Source organism: Anarhichas minor, unplaced genomic scaffold, assembly GCF_050575085.1.
Source record: "Anarhichas minor isolate MPS153535 unplaced genomic scaffold, ASM5057508v1 ptg000033l, whole genome shotgun sequence".
Lineage (NCBI taxonomy): Eukaryota > Metazoa > Chordata > Actinopteri > Perciformes > Anarhichadidae > Anarhichas > Anarhichas minor.
In genome coordinates this window covers 8865910-8882902 of record NW_027466479.1, presented here as the reverse complement: position 1 = coordinate 8882902, position 16993 = coordinate 8865910, and the positions used below count along the sequence as shown (strand labels likewise).

The window sequence follows — 16993 nt, the reverse complement described above, 5'->3', positions numbered from 1 at the left end:
GGCTGCCAAATGTACACAAATGTTGTTTTGTCTTTTAGTTAAAAGCCCCCTAGCTTTGTTCTCTCTTGCTTTCTACCTGCTGCCTGTTGTCACTTCAGCATCTGTCCACAGGAAATGTTATTACAGAAGATGCAAGATGGATCTCTGTTTAATAATTCCTGTTGCCATTGCTGTATTTGAAGCATCGTGTCTTGTGAAACAACAAATGAAACTTGTCGTTCTGCACGGATGTTTCTAGGTGGGGAAAGCTATGTCTTCCAACGAGAGCGCAGCCTACACAATCATGAGGTCGTTGGATGTGGACTACGTGCTGATTATCTTCGGAGGAGTGATCGGCTACTCAGGAGACGATATAAACAAGTTCCTGTGGATGGTGAGGATCGCGGAGGGAGAGCACCCAAAGGACATCAGGGTGAGTGTGAGACCTGCCCGTCACTGCAGCTTTTCTCTTGTTGCCCTTATACACGATACACGGCCACCAAATCTGTGTTCTCCAGGAGAAATCTAACCAAGGAAGCCACGTTTATCTAATCCACAACCCTGATTGCAGAACCGGGCTTCTCGATTGCGTGACGTTTAAGAAATCTTCCTGGAGCAAGTCAACTGTAGCCAGGGCACTTAAAGCAAGAGTTCAAGTAGTGGAAAGTAAAGTTTGAGGAAAACACTTATTCGCTTTCTTGACGAGAGATGAGAAGAATGATTTAACTCTAATGTCTGTAGGGCAAATATGGAGCTACAGTTAGCAAATGGTTCTCTTAGCTTAGCATAAATACCGGAAAGAAGTAGAAACGGTTAGCCTGGTTCTGTCAGAATTCAACAAAATCTGCCTAACAGCACCTCCTAAAGAGTAATAACACCGTATATCTAGTTTGTTTCACATGCTGTTGTTTAACATTTGAAGTTGTAAAATAAGTGATTTTTGAACTAGTGTGTGTAATAGTTTACAAACTATTCTTTATGTTTTTGTGAGCACAGAAGTTTTTATTAATATAAGTGATCTAATAAATAGTTTGTATCCACCATGCCCTATGTGAGCCTCCTCAATTAGTATCCACCTCTATCGTTATCTCCAGTCAGCGAGTTCTGCTAAATGACTTCACCATCTACTCGTCTGGACCTCATCCTCTCATAACCTGATCCTTGTCTTCTTTAGGAGAGCGACTACTTCACCCCTCAGGGAGAGTTCAGAGTGGATAAGGCCGGTTCACCGACTCTGCTCAACTGCCTTATGTACAAGATGTCCTACTACCGATTTGGTGAAATGCAGGTGAGGAGAGATTTCTAATCAAAGACTCTTTCGCTCTCTGGCTAAGGAACTAAGGAAAAAAACTCTACAACTGTGCAGGTCTTTAGTCATTTTTTCCAGGTCAGGTCAAGGCTACTGGGAAACTAAATAATGAGTTCCAGTTTTGGGCAAAGATCAGAAAGTAACAAGCAGCTGCCATCACCGAAGAAGTAAAAGAAAAAGTACTATTACTGTATTTTATGCAGCTTTGCCGGAGAATAACAAGCAGCTGTCGCCACCAAGGTGTAAATCTTCTTGCTACTGTATCTTAAAAGCAGAATTGGCTGACAGACAGGCGGAAGAGGATTTAAGGAGATGCCTTGGGGAGCTCCTGAGGATCGGAGAGGAGGAGGGGGGGGGGGTTATGAAGTCTGGAGGAGGAATATGAGGGATTGCCGGAATCTTTCAAATGTTCCAGGGCTACTTCTGGCAGGTAGCAGAGGAGAGATGAGAGAGATCCTTTTTGCCAGGTGCTTACATCCCCGCTGTAGCCCGGCCAACAGCTCGGCAGAGACGGGAGAATCAATGCAGCCGCCATGCGTAGACGGACTCAGCCGAAGCTGTGTGTGGCTCACAGCGCTGTTTCGAGGAGAAAAAGATGGAGGGACGGAGGGAGGGAAGAGAGAGTAGGGAGGGTAGATTAGGTTTACGAAAACAGGATGTGACCAGGGGAAACAGGCTTACATTACATCAGGAAGAAAACGATAAGGAGATGGCTGAGGATACAGTTTGTAGTGGCAAGTGGAGATTAATGGATAATGCTGACGATGCATAATACAGAATAGAAAGAATATCTCTCTAAAAACCAACTCGTTTATCTTTTCTTTTTTTCTTGACATTTAAATGACAAGTTGAACAGCGCTAGTGAATGCACGGCGACGGACTAAACTATTGTGACTAATGGTTTTAACATGCCTCACGCTGTGTCCTCTGAAGCAGCCTGAAGGCGTACAGGAGATGAGACCGTGGAACATAAAGAGAGAGTGAGAGCGCAGTCTGGAGAGGTAAAGTAGGGAGTGGAGCGTTGAGAATAGAGGGGATGAGGGCAAAATCAAATGTGGGAAGGACACAGTGAAGGCTTCTCCAGTCGAATGAGGGGAACGAGAGATTGGTTCATACATAGTTGCCAAAGGACAGATGCTGCACTGTAATCAAAGAGCTATCGAACTTTTTACATTTTGTGTCCTTGTCTCTAAATTCTAAGTCCTTTCATGTAACTCTGATCTTTTGGGAGATTGATAAACTATTTTTCAACCAAAAAAAGCTTTTTGCAAGTCAAGTCAATTTCATCTACACAGCCCAATATCACAGATTACAAATGTTCTTTCACCCTCGCTTTGGATGAGGAGAAACTCTCCAAACAAACGTCTACATGCAACATTTTAACCGAGACAACCTTATCCGTCTCCCAGCTGGACTTCCGGACGCCTCCTGGCTTCGACCGGACTCGCAACGCCGAGATCGGCAACAAGGACATCAAGTTCAAGCACCTGGAGGAGGCGTTCACCTCGGAGCACTGGCTGGTGAGGATCTACAAGGTCAAGAACCTGGACAACAGGGAGCCGCTGGACCACACGCTTCGCAGTGTAGTGCCCAAGCAGAAGTACACCTCCAAAAAGGTAACAGGATACATCCTGTTTTATTATTATATATATAAAAAGTGTGTCGATGCCTCGTAGTACAGGGTTTTACCAGATTTTATTCTGTTAATTTTGATCTCAAAGACAAAATTACTGTGTTTTCTATAAATAAAGACAAAAAACTTGTACGTTATAATAAACAACATGGGCTGTAACCAGCAAAGTGACTGTACGAATAATTTACTCACTCAAATACATCTTATTTTACTCTTAAATGACTCTGTGATGATAAACGACTCTCCATTGCTAATAAACCAGAGCATATGCTCCAGTATAGTCAGTATGTACTTATTTTTATACACGTATATTGAAGCCGAGTGGCTCTCATGATCAACATATCCAGTCATAGTCATTCGATCATATGAGTAGATTCTACTCGTTGCCAGAAGTGATATGCAAGTTGTTTGAATCCAAGATGAAAAATGATTTTAGAGAATACATTTTGTTTCTTCTGCCGCTTTAACCAGACCGCCAAGAGGAAGCGAGGACACATCAAGAACAAGCTGGTCCTGAGGAAAGGCAAGAAACTCCAAAAGAAATAACGGCGACGATGAACTCTTCTAGCAAAACAACTGCGAAGAAACCTCTTAACAACCAATGAAGAAGAACACAGGGGCCGTTTATCTGGCACTCGGTCTCAAGCGCGTCTCATTAGAGCGCCCCCGTGTGTCGAGGAAGTGTCATATCTGGCTAGCTGCAGAACCGTTTTAATCCCGAGGACCTTTTGTCTTGCTTAATTTCTCCTGTGTTTTTTTTGTGTTTTCTAGTTTGTCTGCTTTTTTACTTTGTACTTGAATGTGTGGCGAGGCATAGGGCTGCTCTGCTTGGTTCGGTGTCGATTAACATTTTGTGGTACGTTTAATTAACTGCTTATCAGTGCGGGGAATCGGGGGGGGAGGGGGAGAGAGACTAGGAACATTTGCACCAAAGACCCATCGACCTTGCTCCACGGCACATGTGAACTCATTACTGAGAGTGAGGGAGTGAAAGCTGAGGACTTGTTCCTGACGCGTGTACAGAGGACGGTATGCGGCATGGAGGAACGTCACGTCTGTAGAATGAACCTTTTTATCATCGTCCTCTCCTTTGTGTCTGCCTTGCTCCCCGACCTTCTTTTTCAACAAATTCTTTAGAGAAAAAAAAAATTGGCCTAATATGTAAATATGTTGTGTAAAGAATAAGTCTAAACGGATGATAATATATTGGATTATTGTGGTGATTTTTAAATATGCAGTTGTCAGTTCTCTTACTTTCTTTATGTGATTGTTTTGTTTGTATGACAGCGAATAGATCAGTGAATGCAATAATTCTTGTACAGAGGGGCTTGACATTTCGTTGGAAGAATGAATGTGAATTTTTACAAAGCCCCTCCCCCCCCATACCAACACCCCCTTTTTTCATAAATGGCATAGATTGTACATTTCTGCTGCTTAGGGATTTAAAGACAGAGCAAGCAATGATGTGTAGAAAGCAGTGATCATGAATTAGGCCTCCCTTCCTGCAGAGGGAGCTCTCTAGTGCAGTGTGCAGAGCCTCGTGCCTCATCGCTGGTCACCATCGCCTCGATACTTTGTGACCGTCTGCTCTCTCAGCTTTGTGTTCAGCTCATCGTGTATCAACGCAGCGGGTCGGGTGCTTCGACCAGACTGAGGCAATCGGGAACTGGGAATAGACTGGTGAACTGTGAAGGGGGGGTAGTTGGTACTCAAGCACTGAAACTGAGACTAGAAAACACAACTGAGGTGAGGAAAGGTAGAAACTTCCATCCTTGTCCGAGACAACGGTGGACCGACGTCTTTATTGTACTTTAGAGCTGTGTCCTGATTCCATACTGCATTTAAGATTAAGTCTTAAAAGGTATTGATTATGTAATAAGTCACACTTTAGACTTAACCGCTATTTTCTAACGTGATTTTAAATTGGTGGAGTGGACCTTTAATTTTCTGTCCATCGACTAATAAGTTCAGCTCTAGTAAGTATACTAGACGTGATGTATCTCGTGCTCCTTGTATCTCCTCCATGGAAGAAAAAACTACTGTAAAAAAAAGAATACTCTAGTTATATGTAGTGTATTCTTGATAATATTCGTATACACAGTAGTAGTATTGCGAACCATCGTTTTTGTCATTGATTTATCGGTTGTTTCTTTACTTTATTCTTTATTTGGTTCGTAAAATATAAAAAGGAAGAAAAAAAAATCTGAAAAAACTTCCCAGTGGACACAAAGTGATATTTAGTTTGTGTAGAAGATGGAGCATAGCAAATATTCACATTTGCAAAGATGCAAGTAGTGAATTTTTGGTATTTCTGCCTTGAAAAAACCCCAATCAACTGTTAACGGTATAAAAATAAAAAGATTAACTTATCAATTAATCTGATTGTGTCAGGTTGTATAGTATGCAGTTGGGACACAGCTCTGATGAGCCGTAACCTTTGACCTCTTGTTCTATGGGCACTGCACTGTTCGTCTGTCTGGGTTCTCCAGATGTTCTAAACACTAAAGGTGTTTCTGTATGTGCACGCTTCAGTAACTTTTTCCATTTTACTTTTTCTCAAACGAGTGACTCATAGAAAGACTAACGCGTCACACAGCTGTACTGTCACACCTCACAGAGACTTGTATTTGTATCACCCGGTTTGTTTTTCTTTACACTTTTTAAAAAGTATTGTCTGAATCGCTTTTTTTTTTTTGATCTTCTCTGAAACTTGACCATCACCATTTCAGACTTCAGACCTTTGACACAATGCCGCATTGTCATTCAGTCACACCTGCGCCTAGAGCTGAATCACGTCCTGATTTCTCATCAGTCAAGAGAGGAGAGTTCAGACCGAGCCTTAATGTGATGTACAGTTTGTTGCCCTCTTACGTTTTCACTTTGTGTCGATTAGGAGCGGCAGAACGGTTCCTTCCTCTACTAAGTCGAATCATTTCTTAGTAGCTCAGTGCCGTCTGTCCTTAACACCTTTTGTTTTGATGAAATCCCTCCTTCACCTTCAAAGTTTACATTTCTACATTGTTGTTCTGTTCAGCCATCTTTAAATATACACTTTAATGAAAACATGTGTAAGTTGTCATTTTGAACCAAACCTAATTCAATGTCCAGTACATTCAGTGTGTTATTGTTCCTGTGCAGATCTGGGTTTCAACACAAAGCAACCACTTGATGGCAGCATTAGCCTGTGTGTGTGTGTGTGTGTGGATTTCACTCACACCGGTGAGGATAGTTGGTGACGGGTTTGATTGACACAAGGTGGACTCCCCGAGTATGTGTGTAACTCTTAATTGGATAAAGTAAAGCTCCCCATAACGAGGTTTAACAGAGTTGAATGTGTTAAAATGATTAATTTGGGGGGGAAAATGCATCGTCCAAAGGTTAACTGTCAACGGTCTTTAACCACACGAGTACCACATGGTGATGTTACGCTCATTTCACCTACAACACAAAGTACTGTTGCATCCTTAATAGGCAATTATCGTTACTTAAAATCATGAAGTTTGTCCTTGTGGCAGCTAACTCGAACTCTTTTCTGTCAGATTGGCTCAACTTTGCTCAGCCTGAGCTGGTCCTGCTGCTCATTGAGCTGTGTAGGCTCAGCTGCTCGTGTGCTCATTTTTAGCTCACCTACAGATAGATGGTTTACTAGTCAACATGAACTCTGCCGTTTTTGATGTCCATGATGATGCACTAAAGTTGGTGAGTAAATATGCAATAACTTTTATCACACCACATTTAGCATATTAATGTCAGATATTCACGATCCGTTTTTTTTTTAGCTAGCATGTTCCCATGTTTGTCTGCTGATGTTATCATGGTAACATGCTAGTACATCCTATGTAATGTTTAGACAAAAAGCAAACATCTAGCTTGTTTGCTTTTCAGTCCAATGTTAAACAAGTTGTAATGCAATCTTTAGCATATTTATTAGAACAAAATAATCTCAAACAACTTCCTGCTTTGACCAACGTTATAACAGATGTACATTCAGGACATCATGAGAAGACATGTTTCATTTAAAAAACAGATTGAAGGTCTTTTAATGGACAATCCCGCCTTCATCCACAATCACTCTACTTCAGTGAGTTCTTTTGGATGTATCATTTTAAAAAAAAGGTTAGTTTCATGTTAGGAGAGTGTCATGAAACAGTATTTCTAAATGGTTTGTTCTCTATACTGTCATGACATACGCTACAAATAGGCATCTGGTAAATTCACCTGGCTTTTAAATACTTATACAATTGAACTAAAAGCAAGCAGTGAGATGTTTATGTGAAAAAAGAATAACAAGGCCTTAAGAAGTGTTGGTGAAGTACAAGTGAAGTGGCCATACTGCTCATTGCTCCTTATTCATATCTGCTTTACTTCGTTTGGAAAAAGCGATTCGGTTTGAAAATTGACCACGTAGTTTGTCAAACATGAGAAGATCGAAGCGCCGCAGTAATATGACCCAAATGCATAATCCTTTTCTATCCGACAGTGTTTGTTATTCTGCTAGATTATCCGCTCATCTTCACAGAGGCAACCTTCCAGCGAACTCCAGATGGGAGAACGTGATTGTGTTTCTGCGAGCCTCCTTATCCATATTCATCACCACGGGCGACCAAAGGTGAAGCATTAACTTCGGGAGGCACGGGGCTGACTAATTGCACGAGTGCCATCGTAGAGGCAGGGATACAAAAAAAAGAAAATAAGAGGACCTAGGAGCATTTTGCAACGAACAAACCAGTGTTTTCGGACAAGAAGTGACTAATTGTCTGGAGTAGCTGAATAAGAGAGATAGTAATGGAAAGCGTTTGATGTGCAGTGTCACTCAATGGGTGCAATACTTTAAATGGAGCAACGTGGCAAAAATAAAAAGCACGTTACAGTACAAGATGGAAAAGTATCATACCATTAAAATGTACATTCATAGTGACACAACAATCAGGACCTTTACTTTCTAGTAAATCACTCTAATGTACTGATTAATAGCAATATATGAAAACAATCTAATGTAGTACATGTGTTTAACTCTTGATTTATGTCATTTTAAATCTGGTTACGTGTTATTTCCTGTAAAGCTCTTACAGACCCCATAACTGTAAATTAATGAATTTATTTCTATGCTTTATACTCTCCTCACGAAGGTGTATCGATTCATTCCAACGCTGCATTACAAACTAAAAGCTTGAAACCAAACATTGACGATGTCTGAGAAAACATATTGATTATTAAAAAATAACAAAGTAAAACACCAGTGGCAAACTTCATTACTGTGCGTGTGCAAAAAAGGCCTTGGCAAGGTAAAAAATAGAAATACTCTACTTTGAATAGTAATACTATTAACTGTATATAAAAATGTACTTCTGTGCCCAGAGCTCCAACCGCCAGCTTGGTTATAACAGTGGAGATCTCTTTGGCACCTTGCTCGTTTCCTGTTTGTGTCTCCATATTGTCTCTGTTGAGAGTCTGTAGCTGAAGGTCTCCGGAGGACTGCCTGACCTCCGTCTGGAGATGAGGGATCTCTGTTATTGTCCATCAGAAGAGAGAGTTGTTCTGCTGTCAGGTCGACTTCCACAGTGGGCTGTTGTAGATCCAACTGTCTCCCTGCACGTGTGGAAACACGAAGGGGGAAAGACATTCATGTTTTATGTCAGGGTGCCTTTGAGAATGACGACAGATTTTTAGGTGATGGCTGTTTCCTTAACCACTACTCCCTCAGAGATACTCTGTAGTGAGCATTCATCGCTAAAATGTGGACACAAGAAAATAAAAATATAGAAATCACAACAGAAACCGGTTCATGGGGAATCCAAACGGTGATGCACACGGATGAAGTTGACCTAGTGTTCGCATTTTACTTATTAGCCTGCTAATTCAAATAATCTGATGAAATACACACTATTAATTGTGAAACAAGATAACGTTATGTTAACGTGTATAAAGTTATTTTTTAGAACCCGTAAAATGAAAACTTGTAACTGCTGCCTGTATACATAAGAAAATGATTCATGCAACGTATTTTAAACCATTAATTTACAATTTCTTAATGTTACTCGGTGTCAATTCTGACTGCTAGCCTGCTACCAAAACATGTTTCATCGTTAATTGGGTGTAATTCGTAAGAATATTAAGCGAAAGGCTAACGCTAGCAGAGTCTAACTGCGATAATGTTAAATACAGTGCAGCATATCGTAAATGGGAGGTGATTTTGGACACAGCCTGGCTAACTGCTTGTGAACCACCATACCACCCTGCTACAGGGTTGCTCTGAGAAGTTCGTCTCCCTTCTCTGTACCTCCTTAGTGAAGTATTTGGGGGTCCAGGGTTCGTTATCAGCTGCTCTCTGCCTCTCCTCCCCTCTCTGTCGCTCCTCCAGTCGGTGTTTGTGCTCCGTGGCCTCGTCGATGTTCCCTTCCTTCAGCGACTTGGTGACGTGTTGCCATAACCGCCTACGATCACACCATTTACAAGCAGATGATGTCTCACACATCTAGCAATACTAATTAAGAACATTAAGAACATGACATTAGGTCGGTGGTGATTCATGTTCACCTGGACTCTGTCCTCCCCTGTTTCTCCACAGGCCGCAGCTTCTTCCTGGTGACTGGGAGTTTGGCCGTGTCGATGACTTTGGTTTCCCCGCTGCTGTACGTGAACTCCAGGGTGCCGTTCCACTCGCCCTGAGCTTTGCACACGATGGTGTTGGTCGGATTGTGTTTGACCTCTGCCGTCACTCTGAGGAAGGCCAACGGAGATCGTTACATTTCTATGACATACAGTACTATACTAAGACATATTTATGACAATCAATGACGCTTGCATGGCATATATTTGATACTTTGTGTGACATTTTTGTAAGATATGTGACTTTTTTTTTTTACTTTGGGTTAGGGTTAACCCTACTATAAGTTGACTTTTTGAAAAAGATTTCGTCATACTTAAATTTTTTTTTTAAACGTTTTTCGACATGCGTGTACTATGATTTCCTATGACTTATTTCGACATGACTTTTTTCTGACTAATTCAACATATTATACTATGACATTTTATACTATGACACGTATAGTATATTTCTCGATGTACAACAGGCAGGGAAACACTCACCTGTGTACCTTCCCTCCATAGAAAGGCTTTGTGTGAAAGGTGACGGTGGCAGAGTAGCCGCTCTTGACACAGTTGATGGAGACTTTGCCCCCCAGCTCTACCCAGGGCACAGTGAGGATGGAGCGGGCGTAGGCACAGGGCAACGTAAAGACGTACTCCTCATCGTGCTGTAAGAGACGGAGTACCCCTGCAAGGAGAAAAGAAGTAGGACGGGTTAAAACCAGTCTTCAGATGCATGATGTCGAGCCAGCTGATTTCCCTGCACATTCCCTCTCTTTCTCTAAATGTATAATAAGAGTATTTAACGCTAATTCAATGTATGGGGCTGATGTGTCGAGGTTTTCTCCAAGCTAGTTATGCGCCTGTCAATGATTTTCATTGTGCACTTGTAGAACACAGCAAGTACAAATGTGTACATATTCTAGATAAACATTTAACTTAAATGTAATGACGAGGCACTTTATGGAGCTCTCATATATAGTTAATATTATGTAAGAATTTAATTGTTTTCAACACTCTGAAGCGGCCATTATAGCAGCAATCTTAACTCGTGATTAGTTAAGCACAGGTTGATGGAGTTTTCGTGTGTGTGTGTGTGTGTGTGTGTGTGTGTGTGTGTGTGTGTGTGTGTGTGTGTGTGCGTGCGCGTGCGCGTGCGTGTGTGCGTGCGTGTGTGTGTGTGTGTGTGCGTGCGTGTGTGCGTGCGCATGTGTGTGCAACAACAGACACATTATTTAACCTGATTGGAGGCAATAATTGGTTTCTATTACATTAATGCAAAGTAGTCAGCAAAAATAACTCCCACTGTGAAGAACATTATATAAACCAGTTAATATCTCCTTTAGGCAGTTTGTGTTCATAATAGTGGCTATTATACTTAACGCTCATCGTCAGTCTATAAGTGGATTGATTTTGTCATGAACACCACCTCACACGTCATGACCAGTGACCACATGTTTACAAGAGACCACTTGTGCAGCTTTGTTTCACTGTAAAATGCCTACAAGGCTAAACTCCATACGGCACCATCGTGGTTCAGTAGCTCACATGCACTACATGCGCGGCCAGTGAGATAATGTTAAAGCAAGGAGAAGCTTGGATTAAAACACAGAGGGAGAGCGACTTCATTCTCTGCTCCGGTAGATATTTCTCCACTATAGAGAACTTTCTAAAAATAAATACACTTGAGGAGCTCTGTGTCAAATGTAGGACGTTACTGAATCATCTTGATGTAGCTGGACAAGATAGAGCTGTTATAGTAAATTATAAACAGTCGAGTGTTTTAGTTCCTGCATACCCACGATCCACCATCAGGTATTTATTTCACTAATTTTGCATGATTAAACCTTTACAACTTTAGCATTCTTATTACAACCGGAGTAGGTCTGATAAACCACAATAACTAAAAAAAACACTTATGTGGCTATGCATAGCCTTTAATCTATAAAAGGCTATGCATAGCCTTTAATCTATAAAAGTGCATATTTCACAAGTTAATCATGTGTTTTATATTTAAAATCAAAGTAACTAACTGTCAAATAAATATATGGGGAGTACAAACTATAAAAAAAAAACGTGCTTATTCACTTTCTTGCTAAGAGTTAGAGGAGAGGACTGATACTCATGTGTGCACGATAAATGAAGATACCACTTAGCAGCTGGCTAACCTAGCTTAGCACAAAGACTGGAAACAGAGGGAAACAGCTAGCCTGGCTCTGTCCAAAGGGAACAAAATCCCCACACCAGCACCTCTAAAGCTCACTAACTAACCCAGGCCATCGATGTGTGACCCTTACTGTACTGGACATGCAATAAAAACATGCAGCACTATTGGTACTGACTCCTATTTTAAAGACTGGATAAAATAAATGAACAACCACTTCTTCAAAGTAACATCCGTGCAACAATTCTTTCCCTATCGGCCTCCGATTTGTGTATTCAATAATAGTCATTCTACTGGTATGTAATTCTGCCTTAAGACACATAACTAATACAAGTGTCCAGTAAGCCTGCGATAGATAATCATCCTTCCATACAGCAAATACAACTGCTTTTAGGAAAGCAGCCATTGCAAAAGCATATCCAGCAATCAATACTTCCTGGGTTGAGGGTCACCATGTTCTCTGCACTGCTGCGTCATTACCAGCCGACAGGTGTTCAGAGGTACAGCAAAGCCTGAGAAAGCTGTGTTGTCTCAGTGAATCGGTTCATGTATCCAGATTCAGTCGATTGGGCTCAAGGACGTCCCGTGTCTGCGCTCAGGGTAACTCATGCTGTACGTGGTGTAACGGTGCTGCTGACAGAGGGGACCGGGTTTCATTGATTGCCATGGGAGAGGACACGACGCTGTGACCGTGCTGGTTTTTAAAAAAGTGCTGTTTTCACAGAATTTATTTTACATTTTGTTACTCATCTATGTTACAAAAGGTGAGCTGTGTTTAAAGGGCAGCGTTCTTGTTTTAATCAACTGTAAGATGTGTTGAATCAACTCAAAGGTCATTTTCGTAGTTTGTATTATATTTAGTATATCACAGTAAGTGTCTGGTAAGTGTCTTTTTTTTCCTTTTTATATATCATTAATGCATAATTGTACAGTATTTACAGCAATTCAGGCATCAACTGCTTTTACAGTTATAACAATTAGGGCAAAGTGACTTATATCAAGTTGAACATCATATATTTTGTGTTCAACTCTTGCTTTCTGTACTTCACACACTGTGGAATTTCTGTTGTAGTTATACGCTCGTCTGTCCCTGTTTTGTTTTTGTAATTTCATGTTGCTGTAAAATAGCGTGCATGCTCAGCCAACCTATTCTGTGTAAATAAAGGTTCGATAAATACATAAAACATAGCGATACACCTTAATAGATTCTGCTATTTACTGTATTCATAAGGCAGCGTAAAAACAGACGACAGTCACCTACATTACCGGCCATAATAACGCTGCAAAACTCAAGGACACGTACACACATGAGTCATAACATGTACCAGGCAGCAGAAAGAATGAAATGTGGTGTGCAACAGCGGTCACCAGCAAAATCCTCATCAACACTGAATAAATCAATTTCATTTGCTGAACAACCTGAAAAATATGAGCAGCAACAAAAAATATTATTCTGTGGATTAAAATCAAATTTAAAGCACCTGGAAAATAGTATTGTTCAGTCATTTTATTTAAATTATTTATTATTTCTAGCTTTAACTCCACTGCCTTCAGTGGCAAACATTGTACTTTTTACTACACTGCATTTAACTGACAGTTTTAGTTACCAATTACTGTTAAATGAATCTGTAATTAATCTCTAAACAGTATATAAAGTATTCAAAACTATCTCAACCAGCTACAACATCAAACCTATACATAAATGCATCAGTGATAGCAATCCACTGATGCATATAATACATTTAGTCATATAAAGTGAGTGAACAGGGGGAAGAGTGTGATGTATATCATAAGCTCACCTTCTCCCACCATGGACACTCCTATAGACATTCCCATGAACTTGCTCTTGGTCCACACGTGGGCATTGACGCACATGCTCTTCTCCCGGCACTCGCAGTAGAACCCAGACACTGGTGGATGATGGGACACCTGCTCGGCCACAAATCGGACTCTGTAGCAGTCTTCTGGCGAATCGTCCCCCTGCTGCGTGTTGTTGGGGGCCCTGCTCGGCTCCCAAGACGACCCCTGGTTGGATCTGACCAAAGGTTTGACTTTGTCCCGAGGCACTTCCCAGGAACAGTGGAAGGTCTCCCCCAGCACGGGGTTGTAGGGCTTCTTGGCCACGGCACCTTTCCGCCCCTCGTGGAAGGCGGTCAGGTAGTACTCGACAAAACGGACTATCCGGTCCTCGGCCGTGGCCCCCGCTGTGATGGACAGGAACATGTCAGGGTGGGCCATGAAGTTGGCGTACATCTCCAGTAGTGACCGCTTTTCCAAAATGAAGGTAGGCAACACCACCTATGAAACCCAATGAGTTGAAGGGATGAGATATTCTTTTAGGGGAAAAAGGCTCAGAAAACTAAAAATCACACACACAAAACATTTACTTGACATGTCGCAAACGTTCTTTTGTTATCTTTAACAGTCAGTTTCAGTGCCTTACCCGTGTGAGGTCCATGCCCAGTTTGAGCTGGGAGAGCAGGTGGAGAATGATGCTCCGCTGGTCGTCCAGGACACCCAGGTCCTCCTCTTCGTTATCCTCCGTGTCCGTCACCTCTTCAGTGGGGTTGATGTCTTCCAGCCCTTGGTGGTGCTATGAAAACAATGAAAAGGCTCAATGGAGCGTCACTGTATTCTGTTTCTTATTTGTGGAGGGTGAGCTGTAAACAGATTCAAGTTATGGATTATATTGTAATAACACAATCCCAACTTTGAAATACCTATTCAATGCATTAATGTGTCTGGTTTATGTATCGATTTGAGTTTTTCCTTCAGAGCTACTTTTGTGTTCCTCTATACGACACTAAAACATTTAGACTTGATAAATGATGAAGTTGCTCCCAACATGGCGTTTGGGACGCACCCCAAGGAATAGCAAAACAAATCTGAGCGGGTTGTGAGATGATTAAATGATAACGCCGGCATTATTTCATATTTTTCTTTGATAAATCACATGAAAAGACCGAAAACCAACAATGCCTTAAACTGTCTCCACCTCCAAGCTCCACTGGCTCCCACTGAAGATGTGGAAACAGGTCACAAATATACAGTTGTTTTTAATAAAGGCTAGATAATAAGGGTCGACGTTTGGCCACTGGAGGTTTAGCAAAGGTCACTCAAATATAAAGTTCTATTTTCAGACGAAGAAATAAAAAGATATTTTCATAGCCTCTAAAAAAAGAATTCAAATGACACAATCTAAGAGGTGAATGTCTCTTTACTGGCAACTCAAGAAATATGTGACCTGTGACAAAGAGCAAAAAGGGAGGAAACCGCTAAAAACTACATTCTGCATTTTATCTGCGACACCTGTCACCTGGGAAGGCCTAGAGGAGGAAGATGCTGCCATCTTCTAACACCAGCTGTCAGCTGTCAATGCCGACGATAAGGTCACGCAACTCATTTAGAGGCCGGCCCAGGACCTGTTACAGAAGCAACTTATAAATAACAAAAGGACACTTCCAGCGTTTCAGAAGGCAATGCACTGCATTTCTTTGAGCAGCCTGAGTGCCTCTTTTTGCTTCAAACAGCCTTCAGCACAAAACTACACAAAGCCTGTATGTGTGTTGTACGTGGCAGTGGTCAAAGAGGACATAGGTCATGTCCTTTGTTTGTGGTGCAGCATTCAACTGGAAACAAATCCAGTCGAGGTTAAAGAAGAGCTGATGCCTTCGATGCCTCCTGCAGTAACTCGGAGCAGGAAGAAGAATAAGAAAATAAAGAAAAACAAGAAAGAGGCTGATGTATAATGCAGAAAGTACTCTACAGCCTGTGGGCAACAACTCTTTGCACACACACCCCCCCACTGCGAATTTAGCTCCCATTTACATCTGTGTCTCGACGCAATAATATTCAGTGCTTATGCGTCTTTTTTTTTCCAACTTGTAAATAACTCATTTGAGTGAAGCTGCTGCTGGTTAAAAAAGCTAAATAAGGGAACTGACTCGGAACTGAAACTCATCACACGCAGAGCACTGAAGAAAGAGAGATCATCAGGACCAGAGTGCCTCCCCGGCACCTGAATATTTCATTTCATGCATGCACGCCAAAAAGCTCCACACATCCACTCGCACATCCTCACTGAGCGCGCTCACATTTGCACCAAAACAAAAAGAGACGCACACACGAGGGAGCATGCTTGGACAAACACACACGGGACTCCCTGGAGCTGGTTGGTTGTCGAAGCACAGTGATAAATATAGAAGTGAAAGCAGGGATGGGAGAGGAGGTGGGTACCGTGTGGGGGGGAGGTGTGTTATGATTCCAGTGGTTCTGACAAATTAAAGAGGCTCTTGACAGCAACAGGAAATTACGGCTGAAGAGGTCGGAGCATCTGAGCGGAAACCCTTCAGAGGATACATCTGTGGGCTTCGTGTTCGTCATCGGCCGAGACTTTTTAATGCAGTTGAACTTGTCCAGAGGTGGGTAATAATAATGAATTAGTGCACAGAGTGTTTGGATTTATGGCTTAACAGGTTCAGGATGAGAAGAGAGGTCAAAACACTAAGCCTTCAGAATAATCTTTGCTAATGTTGGTTATTACAAAATGAAAGATTTGATCTGGCTGTTGTATTCTTCAGTAACATGGCTCAAAACATCCACAACATTACATTGCATGCAATTTTTATTAATCATATTTCAACTTGTTACCACCCTCTGTTCTGGCTGCAGGATGCTAGCACAGGATGCTAGCACAGGATGCTAACACTATGTTTAACTTTCAAGGACTGCTAGCTATGAAAAGTTACATGAATATGAACATGCAAAATATGTATCGACAAGAGCTACGTTGCTACATTTTGGTGGATATGGTGGGCCTTAGTTTCATTGGTCTCACTTTGTAATGTCTTTATAAATAGTTGGAACCACAACTGATCTATAACTGATCTATAAAGCATTAGTAACATGTACTAACCATTAGTAACCCACTTTGTTACCCACCCTTCATAAAGGGTTCATGAGAACAAAGTTGAACCCATAAATTAAATAACCTCAGTCAGACATCTTATTCATGAGGGTGGGAATAAACTTGGTATTCTTCTCCACCAACTCAAAACCCATTTCAAAAACTTTTGAGGATGCTGTGCATGTAAATGAGAGTCCTGCTGGCTAGCTTCTTCTATAATTTCTGAAGTTAACAAAAGACTCTCCCATTTCAGATCAGTGATGTTTACTGCTAAAATGCACCCAGTGAATGCAGTGTAACCCCTCAGGCGGCAACTGCACTATTCACCCCACATCCAAAAACAGATGCAAAGACCAACGGCACACCAATGCACGAACACCGACATCAGCTTGTAAACACTCACGCTGCATTGCT

General features: G+C 41.6%; 2 protein-coding genes across 2 annotated transcripts in view; one reads left to right on the top strand and one right to left on the bottom strand.

Moving 5' to 3' along the window:
• Nucleotides 1-4152, top strand: part of LOC142964994 (dolichyl-diphosphooligosaccharide--protein glycosyltransferase subunit STT3B) — a 70332-nt gene extending 66180 nt beyond the window's left edge. The window contains exons 13-16 of the mRNA XM_076105644.1: nt 239-412; nt 1154-1267; nt 2698-2904; nt 3393-4152. Coding sequence (XP_075961759.1) covers nt 239-412; nt 1154-1267; nt 2698-2904; nt 3393-3467 — 570 coding nt within the window. The 3' untranslated portion in view covers nt 3468-4152. The remainder of the gene's footprint in view (nt 1-238; nt 413-1153; nt 1268-2697; nt 2905-3392) is intronic.
• A 2676-nt stretch (nt 4153-6828) lies between these two features.
• osbpl10a (oxysterol binding protein-like 10a) overlaps nt 6829-16993 on the bottom strand; it is a 62169-nt gene continuing 52004 nt past the window's right edge. The window contains exons 8-13 of the mRNA XM_076105643.1: nt 14117-14266; nt 13473-13971; nt 10011-10197; nt 9459-9641; nt 9202-9355; nt 6829-8510 (exon numbers count right to left, since the gene is read on the bottom strand). Of these exons, the coding sequence (XP_075961758.1) occupies nt 8466-8510; nt 9202-9355; nt 9459-9641; nt 10011-10197; nt 13473-13971; nt 14117-14266 (1218 nt within the window). The 3' untranslated portion in view covers nt 6829-8465. The remainder of the gene's footprint in view (nt 8511-9201; nt 9356-9458; nt 9642-10010; nt 10198-13472; nt 13972-14116; nt 14267-16993) is intronic.